Genomic DNA, 24,035 nt, shown 5'->3' on the forward strand with positions numbered 1-24,035 from the left:
AGAAGGAAGGAAGGATTGAAATGGAAGAAGATAAGGAAAAGTGGAAACTATAGTAGAAGTAACAGTTGTAAAGTCATTAAAAAAAAAAAAAAAAAAAAAAAAGGCAAGAAGAGAAAATGAGGAACACTAAAACGAGGAATGGGAGCAGAAGTACTATAGGGTCAGAGAGGAAGAGGGGAGTGGAAGCTGGAGGGCGGGAAGAGGTAAAATGAAGAAGACAGTAAGAGGGGAGGTAAAAGGGAGAGTGGCGGTAGGAAGAGAGGTAAATGGAAGAATGGCGGTAGGAAGGGAGGTAAAAGGGAGAATGGCGGTAGGAAGGGAGGTAATGGAATGGCGGTAGGAAGGGAAGTAATGGGGAGAGTAGCCCAAATGAGATGGAGGCATGTCAGTGAAAGAGGAAAACAAAAAAAAACACAGAAGGTAAAGGAAGTGGAGGCTAATGGTGCGTGGGAAGGATGGCTGGCAGAACAAGTCAATAAAAGATTAAGGAAGGAGAGAGTAAGGAAAAGAAAGGATGTGCGTGACGGAAGAAGGTGAGGCGGGAGAAAAGCAGTGAGATGGAGGACATGAAAGAATGGAACAAAGGAAAGGAGGAGGAGGAGATTAAAGGAGGGAATCATCCAGATCAGATGTGGAAAAAGAGCGAAGAAAGAACCTGAGATGTGTACACGAGAGCGGATAGGAGAGGAAAATGAGGACAGAGAAGATAAGGCAAAGATACAGAAGTCAGGGGAAGGAAGAGAGAGAGAGAGAGAGAGAGAGAGAGAGAGAGAGAGAGAGAGAGAGAGAGAGAGAGAGAGAGAGAGAGAGAGAGAGAGAGCGTAAGGAGAGGAGATAAGGAAGGAAAGGGGATAGGAATCACCGTGGGAAGAAAGGAAGAAGAGAGGAATTAGAGAAGGATAATGACGTAGGATGGAGGCGAAAGAAAGAGTGTAAAGATCTGGAATGGAGAAAAGGAATGAGCCAAGATGAGAGGCGGATGGGGGAGATGGGAGAGGGGTGGAAAGAGGGATGCAAGGGATGAGTGCTATAGAAGAGAGAGAGAGAGAGAGAGAGAGAGAGAGAGAAGGGGGTAGGCGGAAGGAGAAAAGAGGGGGAAAGGTGGAAAGAAGAGGGAGGAGAGGTGGAACGGGGAGAGGTGGTGCGGGGAGATGGTATTGGATGGTGAGGGGCGGGGCGGGGCGGGGAGGATGGTAGTGACGTCATGGGCCAGTGTAGCGGTCACGTGTTTTGTCGCTTCCCTATTTGTTACCAGAATGTGAGCCGTTCTTCCCCGCCTCCCTGTCTGCTGGACTTACCTGTTCTGCTTCCCCAACCCCAACCGGTCAGTAACCTCTTCATGCTTTCGTCTGGATTTCTACCTGGCTATTTAACTGGCCGTCAGTCCGTTTCCGTCTGGTCACTGACCTTGTTCATGGATCGTCTTACATGATCCTGCAGTATGTCGTACGCCACCCTCCTACCACCAGCTTCTATATTGCCGTCAGTAACTCGCATATTTATCCTGGAGTAAATGTCTGGGCATCGTTGACTAGGGAGCACCGATCGTATTTCACAGGAGCAATTGCCATTTGAATGTAATCACGCTGTGAATGTTGAGTCGTTCTTGGTGGAACAAGTTTTGGTCATGCGTACTGTATAATGTAATAATGACGTTGGTAGTTCAGACATTTCCTCGTCGAGTCTGTTGTCCTAGATTTACTGAAGATTTTTATTATTTGTTGTACTGGCTTTTTCAGCTTTATTCGAACAGTGGTTAATCATATAACAATGTAAAGTTTTTACTGACTCTCTTATCTTTTAGAATGGTAATATTAATTATAGGTAATATGTCATAGTCACCCTCCCTTATCGCGTACATTATCATTATAATGTTATTGGATATTCTCTGCCTGTCTTAGCTGTCATCTCCTTGTTCTTCCTGACCATCCAAGATGATTTCATCGGACTCTTCCTATCTTGCCTTCATATTTTCCTGCCAGCCATCCCCCCGCCCCTCCTTTTTTTCCCTCCACCTTTCCCAGCATCAGACCTACCTGCTGCCTCATAACCTACTTGCCTGCCGCCCAACCCTACCGATCACTTCCTTTCCCGGCTGGTCGTTTACTTTCTAAAATCATCTACGTATTTAGCTCTGTCCCGTCCTTTGTTGCTTCTGATGTGGCGATAATTAGATTGACCTCATCACCTACGTTCCCTCCGAGTTTTCCATCCTAGTTATCCTCTTTTCCTGTTTCAGTCCACACTTATGTACCACTTTAAGATACAAGTCATATCGCTGTTTATGTCGCCTTTGTTGTTGCTTCAGATCCAACACTCTCATTTCTTTTTATATCACACAGGTCTGCCTTTCTGCCTCATATAGGTCTACCTTGCAGCCTCTTGTTCGTTTATCTCTCCACCTGTGTGTGGTACGACAGATGATACAGCCTGCACCGGTTCAGGCGGTTTGTTAGCTCGCTCAGCCATATCTCACTCATATGGCCTTGTCCTTCATATTTTATCTTTAGGTTAAATATAAATATATGTGCGGTTGCCTTCTCGTGTGACAGGCGGCAGATGAAGTGTGTCCAGGGTGACGACAGAGCCAGAATACGGAGCCTGGCAGCCTGATTAATTATGGCTCCAGCAGACACGAGGCAGCCTGGGTCACGGGGGACATGTGGAGCTGCTGTATGTGCGTGGCGGGGACAGGGTGGACGTGGGTGGGAGGTTTGGGGGTGATGGTGTACAGTATGTGTGAGGGTGGACGTGGAAGGTTGGGGGTGATGGTGTATGTGTTGGGATGGACGTGGGAGTTTGGGGGTGCTGGTGTACGGTATGTGTTGGGGCTCTTGGCAAGTTGAGAGTGATGATGTATGTTAGGGGCAGGTTGTGGGAGGTTGGGGGTGATGGTGTACGTGTAGGGGTAGATGTGGCATGAGGCTGCCTGGGATGTATTTGTGTGTGTGTGGGGGGGGGGACATTAGAAATTGGGATGATAATGTGAAGTATGTGTGGGAGGAGAGGTAGGTGGGAGAACTAGAGGTTAATTGGGTGTGGGTGACGAAAATATTGATTGGAAGACCAGAATAATATGGCTGGGTCACTTTGATGTGAGGTGTGTGTGTGTGTGTGTGTGTGTGTGTGTGTGTGTGTGTGTGTGTATGTGTGTGTGTGTGTGAAGTGGTGAGTGGGAGAACATTACGTGAATAGGGTTTAGCTAACAAGATGTTTATTGAAGGTCAGCATGGTATTATGTTCATCTGAAGATATTAAGAATTAAATTGTATGCGGGGAGAATACTTAGGCCTTGTACGCACGCCACCCATAGTTTCGTCTCACTCTAAAATAATACGCTTGGCAAGAAGGCAGTCGTTGCCAGGGTTTCACACCGAGCGACGACATATGACTCTTTCTAAGCTTTTCCAGGGTGCGCAAGTCATGGCAAACTGTTCCTCGAGCAGTCTATCAAAGCACACCTTCTGCGTGAAGTACTGAGTAGGATTTGAGTGTGAGGAGAAACGGTGGGGGGCGAGTGTAGCTGTGGAGTGCAGGAAGGAAACGAAATGAGAAGAATGTTGGAATATGCTTGTGAAACAAGTAGGCTACTAAAAAATCGAGGAAACACATAAATTAGACGGTTGCTGCTCACTCAGCCCGAGTATATCTTTCTATACTTCATCGTTGGTACCTCCAGACGACTCGTCAGCCCAGGAAAGATATCGTTCTGAAGGGGTCAGTGATGGTTGTATCTAACCTCTCCAGGTGGGAGTCTTTCATTTACTGAATGAAATCGTCTGTGGTGACAAAAGTAAAACACAAAGCACGTCCTGGGACTGAGGAGGTTTAGTAGGTGGAAAAAAAGTGAAGTTAATAACTATTATTGGCGTGAAATAAATTGAAGATAACGAAAATGAAACAGTTTTCTTGTAATGTGAGAGAGGTGAAAGGATGCGTTGGTGTGGATGGTGAGGACGTGTGTTGGTGCCAGTAAAGGTGAGCACCCTTTATGTTGTGGCACGTGCGACAGGCCAGGGCCTTATTCTAGCTGTCATAGGAGGCTTTATAGTATCCCTTCCTTATAGATTTGTTTTGCATAGTACACCTTGATACTGGTATTATCTTGTATGTTATTTATTTCGTTTAATATATTACCAAAGGGTCATAAGGCTGTACTGTGCAGAAACTGTACATCACATAGAAGGTGTTACCGGTATATCTCCAGAGCCACTTTGATTAAGACCCCGAAGCGTATAGGCTGACAACACGATTGCGATATTGTGGTTTGTATAGCTTTGTGTGATAACGCTGTGGGAAGGGGATGCTATTCAGAGCCAATGCCGTACAGGTGTGGTTAACAGAGAAGGCGTGTATGGTGACCAGTGGTTGGGAAGAGGCGAGATGAATGTAACGATGACGTAGGGAGAGGTGGAAACTGCCCCCTGAGTAAGGTTAACCTCTTCACCAGGGGATTCATAAGTTTAAAACTTCGCCTGGATGGAAGAGACAGACAGACAGACAGACAGACAGACAGATCGTTCAGATAAGAGTAAGTAATGCAGATTGTTCTGGTCGTTCACTATTAGCAGTGTCTCCAAAAAAGATTAATAAGATAGTTTGCCACAGCAACGGAAAAAGAAAAGCATCCTGGTAAAGGGTTATAAAAAAAACATTTAAGTAGGGTATATTACGACTACTTGTACTCTTACCCATATACAACCTAAAGGCCCTTGGCGGAAGCGAGAACATAATTAAAAATGTAGTGATAGATTGCGAAAGCGGTAAATGAATATTGCTTCAATCCTCATCACAACGAAAATTCTTTAAGCTGATAAAGTCGTGGTACAGAAGAGGTAAGTATCAAATCTAGATATATTGAGAATTCGTGGGTGTGAGTGAAGTGAATGTGCACTTAGGGTTGAGACCTTGGGTGTAGACATGGAAAATTACCACCTGCCCTCATGTGTGACTCTGATACAGGAGACGAGACGACGGAGGCAGGTGTTGGGTGCTCTTCTATACCGTACCGGGCCAGAAGTGCAGTTTTTACAATGGCAGCCTAGGGAGCAGCACTTGTGTTTATAGGGTGGAAAAAATATAGGATGCAGAGAGGATGTATCTGGTGTTACTCGGTGAGCCCTCACTTCCCCGCCTGCCCTCCCCTCCGCCACTTGCACCACGTCATTAACAGTTCTATGGTGGAGGTCGGGAGAGGTGAAGGGAAGAGACTCCTGCCACGTGACCCCTCCAGTGCCCCCCCCCCTCCCTTTCATTTTATATTTATTTACTTATTTCTATTTCCGGTCGCGGGCCAACATGCTTGCAGTTGAAGGGGTATAGTGCAAACAGCGATATGGAAGAGACGAGTGATAAGGTAGGCAGGCTCCCTTATTAGTGCAAGTGCATGGCAATCCACGTGCAGGGTGACAGTCACGTGTGCCGATCCTCAGCCCCTTCCACACTGCTGCCGTAGTCTTGCCGTGCTGCCACTTCTTTCGCACACACAGCATTAAGTCCTCGCAATATGCACACACAAACTTTCATGCTATTCGTGTTATTGTTCGTACTAGTTAGTGTACTTTCAAAATACTGAATGTAAAGTACTGTATGGAGAAGGAGGGGTGGATGGGGGTGTAGGGGGAGTGTTATGTCTTGCGAGAGGTGGCAATTATAGCGAGTGGGGATGCCAGGTGATTTGGCCGTCCCGCCTGGAACATCTTGCTTTTCTTCGCTTAGCATTTTCTCCCTATCTCGGACTACACTGTCGACAAGTATAAATTGCACAAGGATTTGTATGATAATTGCTGAACCATGTTTGAGTGAAGAGGCGAGTTGGTAAACACAGAAGAATGGTGTTCATGTATTTGGCCGATGTGTTGAGTGGACCCGCACGTGACCGACGTATACATACCTACGCACACACACCAGACTTACACGGAGGACCCGCACACATGTCCACAGAGGCACAGCACAGACCCTGTCTCAGTCCTTCTCAGACCGTGGTCGAGAGAGGAGCTATTTGCGCTATGTGAAAGTGGCCAAAGTAGCTGAAAGTGATTGTGTTTTGTGGACAGTTGTTCGTTTTTAAGTTTGATCTGTAAGTTGCAAGAGTTACACCATTTTATTATGAGAATTTTAGCAAGAATTCTACCAGCAGTGAAGTTTTCATATACTTCAGGAAGGTGTTAAGCTTAGACTCAGTTGTAGGTTAACATTATTCATATTAAATGAAGGATTATATACTCTACATTACTGTAAACTGGAAGTGTTTATGGGATATAATAAATTTTACATGAAAAATTGGATTGACTTACATAGCATAGGGTGGTGTACTGTACAAGAGTACGTTGCGTTGGTGTTGGACAATATTATCACGTTTTCCTGTTGTGACTCAGCAATCTCTAACGTGCCCTTCGTCACCAGTATAAACAAAACTGTGCTACTGTGTTACTTGGGGATTTACTGAACATACACAAGGTCCAAATGACAATATTAGACGAAAAAGATTAAGCTGAATATTTGGACTGAACTCTACCTCGATAAAATTGTAAACACTGTTGAAGAATTTCACCGGTGAAATCATTGCCTGAACAAGAAGTTGACGTGAGATTACCAAGGGGTGCGTGGAGTGCTCATTTTTGGACCTGATCACCCCTGGGCGCGAGAGCCGGGCTGAGGCGAGCACGAGCACGGTCACGTGAGTCGCCAGCCCCCACACCCGCCCTCACCCCGCAGCACCCTGTAACTTTATTTCTTACCACGTACGGGATACAGTGATATGTTTTAAAGGCAACGACAGTGTGCGTGGATGTTTGCGTGTAAAGTTGCGTGTGCCGTCCCTGGCGGCGGGCAGTTGCCTGGAGAAGTAGTCAGGCCCACCCCCACCGTGCAGCCCCAGACACCCCGTCCCTGTCGGCCCCGTTCCTGCCCCCTGTGGGACCAGGGGTAAGAGAACCCCGGGCCCACCTGGTAATGGCCGCAGTGGTGAAGGAGGAAACAGAGGCTCCCTACAGCCTCTCTCTCCTTTTGGGTGATCGTAACCCTCGCTGCAGAGCCATGACCGCATCAGTGTTGGCTGGAGCACCCCAACCACCACCACCACAAAACCAGCAGAATATTCACGCCCAGACCCACACTTCCATTCAGCAGCACAACAGCCAGGTTTTGCCACAGCAGAATACCAATCAGCAAACAAGCGGTCAACACAATAGCCAGCACCCACATCCACAGCCTTCCTTGATGAACGGCATGGGTCCCTACGAGCGAGTTGCTGCCCACTCCCCCGCCAGCATGCCGCCTACAGAGCCAACCAAGCGCCACCCCTCCCCCAACAAACCTCCGGCCAACGTGAGTACCTACCCTACACCACTAGGCCCAAAAGGAATACGCTACTACTTTAGCCTCTCAGGCCGTTTCTCTGTCTCTGTACACACTACCAACCTTCATACTTCTCCACAACCCTTGTATTTTCCATATTAGCCTGCTCTGTCTAATGATTTCCTGTAACCCAGGAATCCATTTACACGCTAGGTGGTAGCCAAATAACGGGGCTATGTGGTGCATACTATGGTGTCCCTGTTGACTGGGTGGAGACGCAAATGTGGCGTCCATCCAAGAACCAAATCTCCACAGTTCCCGACGCCTTGCTGTGACAAGCGCTGTTTGCCGCAAGGGAACATAAGTTCACAGCACGGTCGGGCATGGAGAGGCGATTGCATGCCAGCGGTTGATGGGTCTGCGCCACCATACAGGCCGGAGTTATCATCATCATCTCTGTCCACATGCGCTATTTTTCAAGAACGTTGAGATACTAAATTACTTCTTTGCAGTAAGCTAAGCAGATATTGCCTGTCCTTTTAAAATTCTTTCACATTATTACTACAGTTACTTTGTGTCGCAGATTTGTTTCTTGTCATACTCCGCGACTCACTGTTATCTTTGTATGCCTGTCATTTGATGTTACATCTCACATCTACACCTCCTTCCTTTTGTGTTCTCTCCTACACTAGAGTCGCCGTCATTTTGGATGATCATCGCACCTTAGCCCTGCCATCCTGTAGTGTCACAAATCACAACCGTACATCTGATTTCCGTGTTATCGCATCTAATGTTATTGTAAGTGAATATCTGGTAAAGATTTACACACACACACAATATATATATATATATATATATATATATATATATATATATATATATATGATTGTGTGTGTGTGATTGTAAGTTACACAAGACAGCTATTATTGTCTTTCCTGACATCCACAATTAACCCCCTCTGTACTTTGATGTATGCGCCGTCCAGACCATTTTATTGAGTTTAGGTAAGACCTGAGGAGCTCTAAGGGTATCCATATGAACCCCTTCATTGCATGTTATGTAAGTTAAGATCGTCTGGCGGCACCTAGTCTTTCATCACATTTTTTTTTTTTCTACAGTGTAACAAATTCCTGAGCGTCTTTCATGTGGTCTGTTCGTATGTCGACAATATACTAAACATCGTTTGCAAATTGCAGGTATTAACTTGTATGTCCCGGTACCTGTTGAGGAAAGCACGTTTTGTAGTACATGTTACAACTAAAGGCATCGATACGGAATGGAGAAATGAGTAACGTATAGTCGTTTGAAAATGACGGGACAAGGTAAAGGAAGTATTAGTCATATCTTGGGTTGGAGACTTTACTGCATGATGGTGTATAAGGTAATGCAAGTACAGTTGAAGTCAGTAAGTAGGAGGCGTGGGAGCTCAAAAAAAAATTGTTTCCTATGGACAGTGAATGTAATAGCAGGTAGAAACAAACAAAAGAAAGGATCCGATAAATAACAGAAATAAGCAACACGAATGATTTAGCAACGGTAAGGAGATTCACTTGACCGTGGATGCGTCTTTTTCATAACTTCGTTGTCGACGTACCGGTAGTGGCGCTGTCTCCCATGTCATGGAAATGACAAGGTGGAACAGTATGCGAATGGTACCATAAAGGCTGTTGAAGGGGGCCGAAATTATTAAAAAAAAAAAAAAAATGTGGCCAATATCACAAGACTTCATCGCTTTCCTTGTATTTTCTTTTCTTATATACGAGTATGGTCCGTGTCATGCCACTGAGATGATGGGAAGTAGATGGTGATACAGGCTAGGCCTAGGCAAGTTAGTGTTGGTATATCCGTCGGTATTTGGGATAAAGAACTACTATCCGCGTATATCCTGCCTATCGAGAATGAATTGTTGGAGGTGGGACTAAGGAGCTGTAAAACCTAACCTTGTTCACCCCCACCATAAAATACCCGAACACTTGGGCATGATGGATGTGAAGACAGCGAAACGTTGCTTTTCATCTCTGAATAGTTGTTACGTCTGGTTGTGGTGGATCACACTCTGAAGCCATGGCGCTAGTGTATGATGCACTTGTAGTTGGTGCAGCAACCATTACTGATAGATACACATACACAAGTAGACATGTTTTCAATTTTTTCCTGGGCATATATTTAAAATATAGGGTGCTTTATGCGTTGGAATAGTTTTTGGGTGAGCGCTACAAGCAGAAGATGGACTGCATTACACTTTCTCCTTGAATTCATGTTTGCCCACTCCATGTTTTCATGGAATGGAAGTGAGCTGATTGCGCTGTCTGTGTATAAACTTCATTTAGGTAGGCAAAATGTCAGTTAGGTTTCACGGGGAGAAGAAAAATTGCAAAATGCATTTCTTGTAGCCAAGTCTTGTACTATTGCATCATCACACTGACGCTCGTTTTTTGAAATATTCTCTTGGTAGCTACTCCGGATCAACGTAGAGCTTTTGATGTTAGTATATTTTCTGCAGTTTCATTTTTCATGCTTTTAAAACATATGCCTTTTCAGTGTAATACAAATTATTTCAAAAGCAATCGTAAGAATGAATAAGTTTGCATTTTTTTTTTTTTTTCGTTTTGAATTTTAGGAGGAATGATTACATAGACCTTCCCCCGACCCAGTTGCAGGGGCAGAGTAATCCCCCATCCCCCCCAGGATGTAGGTCCATGTATATATTTCATGGTATTAAAAAAATTATGACTAACTTTCCAGAGCTCATACTGTACAGGTAACTACTGGTACCGTACCGCAGCGAAGCTGTTTGTGTATTAGGTATGTTGTTTAACGTAAGGTTTAATTGGTAATGGAAGAAGTGGTGGTGGTGGTGGTGGTAGTAGTAATAGTATTGGTGGTGGTGGTGGTGGTAGTACAATAGTAATAGTGGTGGTGGTGGTGGTAGTAGTACTAGTAGTAGTAGAAGTAGTAGTAGTATTGGTGGTGGTAGTACGGTAATACAATAGTAATAGTAGTAGTAGTAGTAGATCACCCCCAATTTGGTCGAACAGACCCATCAACAGCATGAAGGCAGTCGTCTTCTGCAGGGCTGGCCCTTGCATTGAACCCGTGTTCCATTTGGTGGACAGCGCCTCCCTGTGGAGAGGCGTGGGGAATGTGTGGAGGGTGGTTCCTGGATGGACGCCGCATTTGCGTCTCCACATAGTTAACAGGGGCACCATAGTGGGATCCACACCACCCTGCCATTTGTTTATATGGTTACCACCCAGCGTTATAAGTGGTTTCCTGGGTTACAGGAACCATTAGGCTTGTCACAGTGTCGAGTCACCGAAGGAGGAAGACAACACTACATCAGTCGAGTGGATGGTAGTCGCCACTGCCTACCACTAATGGTGGAGCAAGCAGAAGCAGCTACCCCAGGGCTGGCACGCTTGGAGCAACCATGTTTTTAACATTCCATGAGGCTATACCATATATAGTACTGGAATTAATAAAACTTCAGGTTAAAGATTACGTACTATTATATTGGTACATTTGCAGATCAACTCCGTTTGAGGCACGGTTACGACGCGTCTGGCACCGGTAGCTAGTCAGTGTTTGGATTTTATAGCTGCAGTTATTTGTGGTTCCAGCTGATTCATAGTTCTCCACTATATACCACTGTTTGATTTGTGTACTGCATTGTCTAACCATACTTTTTTTTTTTTTTTATTGTAACATCCTGTTTGTAGCTTAATTAATTCCAGTAACCTGTATGGGCATGGCAACAGTTTAATGAAATCACTGAGAGACATCGCTTGTGTCAGCCCTGAGGTAGCAACTGCTCTTTTAATTATCAACCCCCAACTCTTCGAGAGATAGCTACCAGTCTGGTATTTTATATCGGCTAATGTCAGACGGCTTTAGTTGACAGGACAGATAGGAAGAAAAAATACCTGTAGTTGCAGTAAACTTTATAGAATTAAGAACATCATATAGAATTCCAGCAAACTGCAGACGATTTAATTTACTTGACAAACTCATCACAGATTACACAGAAACACGTGGTTAAAGATACCGGGACCTACTAAATTTTAGTTCATTACACACTGTTACTTCATTTTCCTATAGCTGTTATTAATCAACTTTGCAGTGGCTGCCATCATGTAATTTAGTCTGCCAATTGTGGTTATAATGCAACAGTCATTGGCCGCCTGTCCCTGCGCATGGGTTCATAACTCTCGGCCACAATCGGAGGTTTCTCTATCACGGTATTAGATTGTATCAGAGGAGCAGTTAAGTAACACTTTCAGTACCAGGACATTTTATATTTTATTCTTGTAATTCCAGGCGTTCTTCATGTGACAGCTGGAGCTGTGGTAGCGGAGGAGTTACTCAGTTCAGTATAATGTTGACGTAAGGGTTGTACGAATGTAACAAAACTTCGAAATTGACATGCTTTTTTAACAAATCTGTGCACGTGAAACCACTGGAGGTTAAATAGCAGACATTCCGACTTTGATCCTGAAGTATTTCCTCTGGTGCTTTGACCGCCGCCCAGGGCTTCGGTGAGTGAAATATGAGTTTCTTTCAAGTTGACGGTAATCTAGGAAACCACTGAATACGTTGGGAGGTAACCAGCCAACTAAGTGGTCGTATGGTGTAGTGGGTCATGGCACTCGAATCGGTTGTAGATCATAAGGGTTTATCCTAAAGGGAAGTATGGTGTCAGTAGCTCATGCGCCTCATGCCATTAAGGGAAGAGCGACTGATCACTTTCAGTGTCTGGATGGAATTGCTTAGTCTCGGGCCCTTACCCTCCTGCTGGGTGAATAACAATTGTGTGTGTAGGTTATAGACCTTTTATATACCTTGTGTGCGTGTGTGTGTGTGTGTGTGTGTGTGTGTGTGTGTGTGTGTGTGTGTGTAATATATAGATAGACAGATAGATAATTAAGTAGGTAGGTAGAGACACTGTTCCACTAGTTAAAACAAAAGCCTAAAAATTAATCACAGTCTTTAAGTGCGTAGCAAAACCTTGTTGAAAATTACCGTAAAATAAAGCAGGTTTGTCTGATATTTTTGCTTCGTTGTAATAATGCTCCCTTAACTCATCTGGGTTATTACTACAGTACGTAAACGGTAAAAGGGTTTTAGTAATAGGATGGGCACCATCCTATAGGCCTATTTGTAAACCCTGTTAATATAATTTTTTTTTTCGTAAATAATTTCCAAATACATCATGTCTTTCGAGTTCAATCCATAAGTGTACAAAACGAGCAATGGTAATGATACTGATGATGATTACCATTTTCCTTTCATAAATGTTGATCGCTCATTCCATCATCATAAAAAAGAAAATTGGCGTTAACCATAATAACCTAAAGTACGACCTTGTGTTTAGGGGATTAAATGACTCTGACAGCTTCACCCCGAGGGTTGCCTCATCTGAATAAAATTATTTGTTGCTGGCCGTCATAAAATCTGGCGTTATCCGGAATAAAGTGCAGTGTACGTCCACGGTTTGAAGATGAATAAGGAGTGGCTGAGTTTACCGTATACCAGTATATGAGTAAATCTTGAATTTTAGGAGCTACCTAGCATGGGCCAACTGGCCTACTGCAGTTATCCTCGCATATGTTCTTATGTTGCAGTGGCCACGTGACGGCCAGCACGGGGCACCAGGGCTGAGCTGCGGTACCGTTCAACCTAATTTATTATGGTTATTTAAGGCACTCGTTGACCCACACGGCTTTCATGCCCTTTAACGCTGCATTAAGCCTAGGATAAAATGTACCTTATCGCACTCTACCGCTGCTACAGTGGCTTGCTCTCACCTCTCCCTGCTGGCACTCTCACTAATACCACCTGTCTCCTAGCATCAACATTTATTTAATTCAGTTTTCTGATATCATGCCGTCTTTGAGTGTAGTGTCTGTATCGATATTCAGCCTAGCTTAGTGTATCATGACGTTGGTGAAGATGATGATGAAATACGAGAGGAGCCCATACCCGTATGCCCCCTCTGAAAATTTGACGTCACTATGTCACGTGACGCGGGGGCTGGCGGTGACGTCACATGTCACGTGACATAGTTGGGCGGCAGTGTTGCCGCGCCTCACCGCAGTCGATCGATCACTGCAACATCAGGCACATCGTCGCCCACGTGCTGCAGGTGTGGACACAATAAAGTTACCAGATCTGCAGCAGGTGTTGGTCATAGCACACCTGTTTCCAGTGCATGATTTCCACGTACACTAATCAGATGTTAGAAATGCATATTACCCCAACGAAAGATGGGTTTGAGCGATGCTCGTGTGTTAGTGACGTAGGTGCGGTCATACCTGCAATAGAGAATCTCGAGCCAGTATTTAAACGTGTATGTACACGTGACCAGTAGTATATGATAGCTCATCCCTTAGGACCATTCTCACACTCTCCTCCAAGATATATGTATCTTGATTACCTCATTTCGCTCCACACGCCTGTTCACTGATTATTACTACTACTACTACTACCGTTGTAAGTGGTAGGTGGGGCAGCCCATCATCCACTCACTCGATGTAGTACTGCCCGCAGGTGACTGCGCTGAGTGACATGACCAGAAAACCATTTATTGCGCTGAATGGTAACCATATAAATAACGCCAGCTGGTCTAGTGGGTTAAGGCCCCCCCACCGGATGGAGCCTGTAAAGGTCTTGGTGTGAGGAGAGATGGATGGTTGGGGTTTATTGGCTGCATACTGCCACTGAAGGGGATTGAGGCTGGTCATCCTTGCCTTTAAAGTCGGGACGGAGTAGTCTAGCCCCGAGCCCCGACTCTCCTGATGAGGGCAAAAAAGGATGGATGGATGGATTATATTAAATCCTGGAAAAGCCCTGTCAGGGAATTGATGAAGCTTGACACAGAAGGCCTGTCAGCTTATTGTCTTTTGCGTCATAAGATTGCATTTTTATTAAGGCCGCATCAGGTTCTTTGAAAATAATATGGTACCACTAGCTGTTTAGTATTTAATATAGTACAAGGGGGCATTATTTTATAAAGGGAGGTTTTGTGTGTGTGTGTGTGTGTGTGTGTGTGTGTGTGTGTGTGTGTGTGTGTGTGTGTGTGTGTGTGTGTGTGTGTGTGTGAGAAAGCGAGAGAGAGAGAAGGGGGGGGGGAAATAAGGGAATTGGGTATTTCAAAAGGAAAGTGTAGAAGGGAATGATCGGAGGGGAATGCATGGTTTGGATTAGCGATATAAGAGTAGATTGCTGTAGAGATGCGTGTGCATGAGAGGACGTAGGCTTGACGGCAAAGGAATAATCAGGGGAAGGGAGTGCAAGGAGTACAAAGAAGAGAGGGAATACAATATACCGTAAGAATAAAAAATGAAAATATCGAAGGAAAAGATAATGCGAAAAGGAACGCAATAGAAGGGAATGCTGAAGGAAGGACAATGTCAAGATGTATCGGATAGAGACAATGGGTTAGAACAGGGTTGTTTTAAATTTTATTAGCTTGTATGCCCCCAAACCAAATAGGGCTCATATCCCAGCCTACGCACTCCAGTCTAATATATATATATATATATATATATATATATATATATATATAGTCCATAATTTATCTGTGGACAATTAAAAAAATAATCGTGGAGCTGCCAAAGAATATAAAGGGCCCGTAATAGTGGGAGGGAGTACCAAAGGAAAAAAGATGTGTGTTCATGGATGCATTATAGAGAAGGGTACCATGATGCCAAAATCAATGTAAGCTTAGGCAACGTGACGGTGGGAGGGAATATTAGAGGGAAACGGTACCATAGTAATGCCACTGGGAATGCGGGCTAGAAAATACTTAAAGGTGGTGGTGGTTTTGTGGACCAAGGTCATGTGTAGAGGTGATTGCAGATGACTTGTGGCTTCCTACCTTGATATCCCTTCCTGAATTGCGGATTACCAGGCGTAAACTCTGTGTGTGTGTGTGTGTGTGTGTGTGTGTGTGTGTGTGTGTGTGTGTGTGTGTGTGTGTGTGTGTGTGCGTGCGTTTGTGTTTGAGAGAGACGGGGGGAGGGGGGATGATGAAGGAAGGCTAATGGAAGGGTGATAATGAAGGATGGATGAAAACTAAACATGGGACGGTGAAGAAAGAGACCCAGAAATTGATGAAACACTAAATACGAAGAAGGATGAGTTAACGAGATACTCGTACAAGGATGAATGGAAAGAACAGGGGAAAGTGGTGAGTAAAGTAGACAGGCAATACAGAAGAGTTAAGGAAGCCCCAGAAAACAACGGTTAAGGAGTGGAAGGGAGATTTACGGTGAGGGGTGTGACATTGGATGGGGCGCAAGTTAGACCTTCAAACTGGAGGACACTTGAGGACCAGGCTGCGTGGGCGGGTCGGGGGGGCTTTTAAGAGCATGGGAGTAAAGAGCGAAGGGGAGGGAGGAAGGGAGGGTAGTGAGGGGAGCGGTCTCATCGTCAGTGAGAGGCGGATCGATATAGCTAGTCTTCCGGGTTATGGTGTTGCTGCCCCTCACCCCCACCCTGTTCCTCCCCGTCCCAATCCATCCCACTTGACTTTGTCCTATGCTCCACTTCATGATCCTTAGTCCATCCTTTATTGTAGTTCCTATAATATCCTGCATGATACATACACTATTGTATACTTTCTTTAACTCACCTTTACCGTATATAGCCTACTTGTTCTTTTTAATGTGTTATCCTTCACTTACTGTACCACCGTATTTTTCGTATCCCTGCCACTAATGCTCATATTACGTCACTGTATCCTTCCGTGCCACCGTCGCCCTCAGTGCAGCACGTGTCGTGTCACATCCCGCGGCTCTTTAAAGCACGTGTCGCCGCTGGTTTCCTACACGAGTTTTGGACGCTTTCCCAACATGTGACAAGGAAACCGTTTCCCCTCGCACGGTCATGCTATTTATACTGATTTATGAGAGTTCTTTTGAAGAAACCGATAAGAGATTAATCGGCGGAACGTTGATATCGGTGACTCTTGACATACACAGGACATCAGTATAGCCTGCAGTAGATGGAAGGCATATCCTCGCAGTACTACTCAAGTACCGGTATGTAGAGAAGGAGCCAATATAAGGAGGCATAGTGTGATAACAGCTTGATATGATGTGTCGGCAAAGCCGCTTGGGATAGTTACATATCTGAGGGGCAGCCGAATCTCAGTGCATGGGGTTGTGAAGGGAATCAGTGGTTAACAAAAAAAAAAAAAAAAAAAAAAAAAAAGTCGTGACCTTTACTGTACCAGTAACAGCCTATACAGTGTGGGAGCTGTTATATAGTGACAGGATCAACAACACAGTGGGAGGGCTGCGGTGATAATTGGGTCAGGGCTACCCAAGGGTGGATAGCGGGGATTGAAGCAAGACATGTGGTCACCGGTACCAGTCTATGATACAAAGATGAAGCGATGCACACACACACACACACACACACACACACACACACACACACACACACACACACACACACACACACAGGGATAGTAGTAAAACACCGGTAGCTGAAAGATGACATTTCCTGACTGGATGTTATGGTATTCAGGATGAATGGTATGGTATTCAGGAATAAGACTGCTTCTGAAACTAGTGCAGAGTAGGAGTACCGGTACTATCGCACTAATGGACATGTAAATGTTTATCAGTCTAATTTCGTGTACAGTTATTCACCGATCTTTAGCCCAGAAAATCCGGATGTCGACCCTTTTAGTTTTTCCTGCTGCTACCAGGTGAATTTATTCGACTTAGGGAGCATCTCATATTGAAGGGGTTTCCTGATGGTAGGTGTATCTAACTTCTTCAGTTCCAGAAGTCCATCCTAAGCTAAATAAGACGGTGTGAAGATGGCAAGAATGATATGAAAAAGACGTCCCCGAGCTCGGTAAGTTAAATGAAAACATCGCTCTGATTTTAGATATGGTGATTTTCGCTTCATGAAAAAAGTGTAATGAAATTTGATTTACACGCAGCTACGATGGATTTAAGAACATAAGAAGAGGCTAACTGCAGTAGGCCGGTTGGCCCATGCTAGGCAGCTCCTAGAAGAGTAACTGAACTTTCGATGTTTCGACTTCGTTATGGAAATGTTAGTTATCATAACAGACATTGGACTCACGTTGCTGAACTGTCCTAGGTACGGTATGCATGTGCTTCTACCTAGGGCTGTCCTCTCCCTCATTAGGCTATTCCTGGAAATGTCTCCATGTGTAAAATAGCGTCAGTCAGTCTCGGGTTCACATGTGCACTTGTCTCAGAGTATAGGTTTTGCCCAGGTTTTTATCCAGCTTTGCTGTTATTGACCTGAGCTTGTGTAAGAAAACATAGTTATCGGTACTTGACAGTTCACTGAAAGGCAGAGTTTACGACTACTGGAAATGGTTTACTGTGCTACTAATGTTACTTATCTCTGTTGATCTGTGCGCTGGTTCTTTGGAAAACTGCCAGTGAAGGAGACTCAAAGTGCAATTAATAGCTGTGCTGATTTAAACTAAGTGATCACCAAGCTTTGTTTGGTGGCACAGTATGTGTATCATATAGGAATTTGAGGTGCAGTCTCTAGACTGATAATCACAAGTAAAAAGTGAGAAATTAATTTTTATCATCCCGATGTCTTTTTTAAATTATACACACGAAGTGACAGGTAGCAAGTCAGTCTATAAACTGAAGCTAATCTGTGACATCCTGGAACGGCTCTCAAGAACAGGCCCATTCTGGCCCAGTACAAATGTACCGTAAAGGTACGGACAAATCCAGAGAGGACTTCTTTGCAAGGTACCAGTTTGTATCACAGCGACACTTTGTTAAGTTATAATCACGTTGGCGTTATTTACTTGGCCTCATTTCCACTTTATATAAGATGGTCATCCCAGATACGGGATTAGTAATGAATTGTGAATAGTCCGGTAAAAAAAAAAAAAATCTCGGTAACCTACGAGAGTACGGCGATAATTCTACCGGTAACAGTGGAATGTTAAGGGTCAACTAATTTTTGATATATGGTTCATTTACCCCTACTAACGAAAGTTTTTTTTTTTTTTTTCTCCCCCACACATCGGTGGGTAAGGTATGGCATTTTTCCAGGAGTAGGATGAAGAAGAGTTTCTTACCTAATCCTAGCAACCTTGCGCGTAACACAAGGCTTTTAGGGCTACTTGTGGTAAGTGGTACATTTTTTTTTCCTTGCCGTATTAAGGTATTACTTGCATTTGCTCTGAGTCTTTAGGTTTCATGGTCTTCTGTGTAGTGGGGCTGTCCAGTATTGCTGCGCAAGTTTATTGTATATTTCCTACCGCCAGACTTAACTACTTAGTCCAAGGGAGATACCGTATGTGATGGACAGTGAAAGAGTTAATTTTCCCTCTAATCGACTACAGTCGCCTGGTGGTATAAAGAAGAAAAGACGTCAACACTTTTTTTTAACCTACCGCATCATGTAAACATTCAGTGCTGGTGTGCTTTCAACACGCTTATAGCCCCCCCCCCCCATCTCTCTCTCTCTCTCTCTCTCTCTCTCTCTCTCTAACCTACCACTTACCCCCTCTCCCACACACCCTGTTATATGTAATTAAACATACTGGCTATATTGTATTTAGCCACTGTTCATGTTTACAAGGCGTCGTAGTGGGTCTGAAACTGTTGAGTCTCCCTAGTAAACAACTTGTCCAAATGTTGGCATTATCCTTCCTTAGCTACTGTACTCGGTAGAGGCAAAATCAGGCAATACTTGGCGGTTATCTTTCGGATATGAACAGAATTCAGAGATATTAGAGGCTGCGTAGCTGTGGAGGCAGAGAACAGAAAATGAGGGAGGAAGGGGAGTTTTTTCATAGTATTCAAAAACATTCAGCGATACACGTGTTCGAGCCGAAGCAGGAAGTGATCATTTAGCATTACCCAGCACGAGCTGTTTGTGTATGCGTGCCTAATTGTTTATCGCCCTACATTTTGCACGTGATTTGCCTGCCTGGGGTTTGGTCAAAAAAAAAAAAAAAAAAAAAAAAAATGTTCAGCTTTGCATTTTAACAAGGAATTTAGGAGGGCTAGGATTTTTCGGTAAGGTTAGGCGTTTCAGTACAGTAATTTAACACTGCTTAAGACAATTACGGAAAAGACTAGGATTAGGAAAGACTTTGTACCTAAGTAATTTAAAATCACCATTGTCTCGTTCAGTACGATTTTGTTTTTTACAGCCGTCATGTGTTTTTGTTCCAGCTTAAGGAAGTCCACTTGTATTGGAGAGATGACAAAAGGAGGTTATAAGGTGAAATGTGTGGGAGATATGAGGGCGTGAGTAAAAGTGTTATGATGATCCGTTATCGCGACCATACACTATCGATATAATAGCCTTGTTCATCCCTCACATGACCGATAAAGCCGAGTGGTGTCGGAGTGGAGCAACAGAACACGTGGGTGTAAGGGCACGTGGCCTCGTTGACAGCTCAACTGCAAACTCATTTCACTCGTCTTAGTCATATCGTTTCTCATTGCTTTACTCCCTTGTGAAGTATTTAAACTTGATTGCCAATATTAGCGACTGGATCGTTACCTCAGCCGTCCTTCACGCTTATGGTAGCCTATATATTATCAACCTATTTATTTTCATATTTATGGCTACAAAGCTCCACCTTGTTTTCCCTTTGCGTCCTCACCATCCCGTATTTTCTTTGTAACCTAAATAAACGGTCACATTCCTGCTCGTTCACCCAGTATTAGTCAGTCGCAGGGAGGAGGAAGAGAAAGGGGGGAGGAGTGAGATAGAGGTGGGGGGAAAGAGGGAAGGTGGCGGGGATGGTGAGGGGGAGTGGGGTGGATGAAAGTCACGTGTGGCCGGGCAAGGTGTGTATCAGCCAACCGTGGGAGGCGGGAGACTGGCGGGCTGAGGGGTGGGGCAGGGGAGGGGATAGCGACGGAGGGAGGGAGGAGGTCCGAGGTCGATCAGAAGCGCTGCCTCGTGCCTACCAATGTGTTTGTTCTTGTTTGTCTTGTCGTCTTTGAATTACGTCGAAGTCTTGACGGGAGTAAGACGAGGTTATTGGGATTGCCGGCTGAAGTGTGTGTGTGTGTGTGTGTGTGTGTGTGTGTGTGTGTGTGTGTGTGTGTGTGTGTGTGTGTGTGTGTGTGTGTGTGAATCCAGTCTCACGTTTCATGTCTTAGGGTAAGAGAGCTTGTTATTGTAGGTGTTAAGAGCAGGTTAGAAATAGGATGGATGGAAGAGAGGTGGAAAGAGTGAGATGAAGATTAGTGAATATCTGTAAGAGTTTGTACCGTATTCCAAGCAGCAAGAGATGAATGTAACGGGCAGTAACACAGGGATAGGAGAGGTGGGAGACAGGGTTAGCTGGGATGCGTGTAAGGGAGGTACAGCGCAGGAGTGAATATGAGACATGAAGGGAATAGGGAGAGGGCAACGAGGGGGAGGCCAGAGGAATGGGGAACAAGGGTATGGACCGAGGTTGGAGACCATAACGACAGGGCTAGGAGAGGGGAAAGAGACTTGTTTTGATCTAGGTTTGGTGGGAAAAGACAGAGTTGTCAGAAGCGGAGAGTGGGTTTTGAAAAGGCGAGATAAAAAGTTAGCTTTGTGTGTAAAATAAAGGGTTGGTGGAGTAGAGCTCGCGCCGCGTGTATAAAGGTAGCGGAAGTAATGGCTGATGTGTTTTTATGTTGCTTTTGGCACCGTAGTATTTGTGACGTACAGTAACCTAGTGATGAAACTGCTGGGGTGTTGTGAAGACGGCATCCCGGGCTGGTAATGAAGGTGATCATGGTAGCAGGCTGATACACGTGATCATTGTGGGAAGACAGGTGATGGGCGATATACAGTAATGTTTATATTAAATATTGATACTGTTAGTCATTGTAGCCTAATTAATGCTACCGGTACCAGTACTTCGTTAGATTAACTCAGAATATTCGTATTTCATGCATTCATAATACAGACATCAGTATAATGGAGACGGATTTTGAGAGGTCGATATTTGTACCTTTCATCAGTCTAAACAACGGTGTATTTATAAAAGAAATTTAATATTGCGTTTAATACTTTTCGACATTCATTCGACCTCGGCTTATTTGCTCGAATGGGAAATCAATTCTGTCACCGACGGGCTTGTTTGTTGAGATAATATTAGCTATCCGTATGTCAAAAGGACTAAATGAAACCTACATGGCCAGAACTTCTTACTGTGAGCTATCCAATTTGCGGTAAATTGTGCCAAATAGCCTTTGATAATTTCAGATATAATGCGCATATATTCAAGGTCAGTCAGATTTTAAAAAATCGAAATCATCCGAGGGAGGTCGGTTCGGTGTGCAAAAAAAAAAAAAAAAAAAAAAAAAAAAAAAAAAAAGTACGCAGGTGCTTACTCGTCATGTCAGAAGGTAGTAGACAGTTAATTTTAGAGTTGTATAGGATATTGTATGATTGGAAGCTTGCTGTACCCAAGTGAAAGTGACAGCAGCATCGGTGTTTCAGATTCAGAATGAACTTCAAATTAACTGTAATGTACCCGGTCTGAGAAATGATGTGACATCACTATTACCGTAGATATACAGTAGATGTAGCAGTACAGATATAAGAATTAAAGAAATCTGTAGAGGATAAGTGGTAAGTGGTAAGCAGAGAAATTTTGATGGTATGTGATAATGCCGACATTTGTATATATTTGGTAGATAGAATGGAGGACGGGGAGGGGTTGCTGGGGACACTGAGTTGCCACACGCCGCTGACGACCTGTACTTCATTACCAAAGACGAAGTACATTCAGGGCCGGATTACCAGGTGTAGGCAAAATGGGCAACTGCCTACTAGGCCACGGCCTGTTACAGGCCATCCCGACTTCCAGAGCGGAATAAACATACGCTTTGGGCGTCCAAATAAGGGCCATCACCCATCAGGCCATCAAAAAAGGCCATTATAGGTCATGCCATAATTTCACTGGAAATAACGAAAAAAAGATCTGTATGTTGCAGGCCAACCGTCTGCGTTGCCTACCAGGCCACAGCAGGGTTAATCCGGCACTAAATATATTGAACTTACCGGTATAATGTTAATATTATAGTGAACAGATTAATGAACATGGGACAGGGTACCACTACATCTTAAAAAGAAAAAAAAATAGTATACGTAGATTACCCTACATGATCAACAGTACCGGGTAACTTACTCCGTAATGGTGTCGGTGGGGTGGGAACACTATTATAGAGCTCAGTTGGTGGGAGTTGATAATCTCATTCTGTTGTCTAATCAATCCTTTCCCTTTGGACTTTCTAATATCCTGTCGTCATCATCATATGCTACTGGTGTGCCGAAAATACAGCCGGTTTCCATAAGGGCTTAGTGCTAAGCAGTGTCTAAAGCCGGGTTCTTAGCCACCGGTACGGGACCTACCCCAAACGGGTAAAAGGTTCCATACCTTGGGGTAAATGGGTAAATATAAAGCTACTGATAATAAATTTATACTAAATTAAACAAAATGCCATGGGAATTTAAAGTTTAATGAATTCACAGTTGAAAAGGCCGGCGTGCTGTTACTTTTTTCGTAAAAAATTTAGTCATCTTTCATGGTTATAACACATTGTGCATTCATAGAATAAGAATTTTGTCTTCTGCTATGTTTGCTATTTTGTTTGTTTTGCTAAAGTGACTACTGCCGTAATTGGTAAGGCACGATATACCGGTATAGTTTATGACGTGACTTTTTAGGGATGAGGGTGACGGGTCATGTCAACCCCAGTGGACAAAAAGCACACACATATAAACAACCTATGGTCTAAATATACAAGTACCAATAATAGCCGGTCTCCTTTGTTTTATGTTTTCGCTTTTAGTCAAGGTTTAATTATTTTGCGGAAACAACGTTCCCACTGAAAATTATTGCAACTGCTATTTACATCACAATGCTTAGTCCTGTGTAGTAAATGGATTGGAGCCTCGCGCTTAATGTTGGGGGGGAGGGGGGGCAGCACCCATGAGACCATGTCCGGTAGTTCAGTCTGACTTAGAGAAGTAAACAAATATAAATTCAGAACATGGAAAACTATATAATATTTTTTTCAGTTAATAATTTCCAGTACCGCATCTTACGAGGTAGCCTATAATGAATCACGTGATTTATGTTCATAAACCCAGTTGCAGACTTAGTGATCAGAAGACAAAGCATTGTGGTGCACATATCTGACCAGTATTTGTGGTGCACATAATTGGCTCCATCAGTATTTGGGATGCACATTATTGGCTCTTCAGTATTTTATTCGGTAGCTTTCCAGTACAGTTACATTGCTTAATTCAAGACTACACCGAGTTGGCGGCGCCCCTGTAGGCACAGGTTTAACAGTTACTCTTCCCACCCAGTTCAGTTGCCGTTATTTTATTAATAATAATGATTTATTAATTTATTTTCAGATAGAGAATGTGTGTGAAAAGCGTAAGCCTAAGCGATGGCCCGAGGAGTAGCCTATGTGATGAGAGGGGAGGGTTAAGGACAATTTTGACCAACTTGATCCGTTTGGCGTTACGGTTTGACCAACTAGATACCTGGTATCATTAACAAACCAAGCTTATGACAAAGTAATTTTCATTGTTACTTGTACTTAAGTAAAGCCACCTGAACTTGGATCCAAGCCTGAATTGTTGTTGACAAGAAAACAGACACCATGTAAATAATTCAACTAATTGACCCAGTCATGACATTTGGAGTTATTTATGACCAGACCAGTAGCAGGAGTGTACAATTTCGCCCCTCCCCCCCT

The 24,035-nt window shown here is 44.0% G+C and overlaps 1 protein-coding gene across 3 annotated transcripts in view; it reads left to right on the top strand.

Annotated features, from left to right (window-relative positions):
- The window catches only part of LOC145412616 (uncharacterized), a 140,872-nt gene that overhangs the window by 63,776 nt on the left and 53,061 nt on the right, over positions 1 to 24,035 (top strand). For 2 of the 3 annotated variants that reach the window (XM_080282532.1, XM_080282533.1), the window contains exon 1: positions 5,991 to 7,329. The exons of the other annotated variant lie outside the window; for it this stretch is intronic. In XM_080282532.1, the coding sequence (XP_080138658.1) occupies positions 6,955 to 7,329 (375 nt within the window). In that variant the 5' untranslated portion in view covers positions 5,991 to 6,954. Of the gene's footprint in view, positions 1 to 5,990; positions 7,330 to 24,035 lie in introns of those variants that run through there. 3 annotated transcript variants of the gene reach the window in all.

The sequence above is a fragment of the Coenobita brevimanus genome, chromosome 93, assembly GCF_032717465.1.
Source record: "Coenobita brevimanus isolate Jiangsu-jjx chromosome 93, ASM3271746v2, whole genome shotgun sequence".
Lineage (NCBI taxonomy): Eukaryota > Metazoa > Arthropoda > Malacostraca > Decapoda > Coenobitidae > Coenobita > Coenobita brevimanus.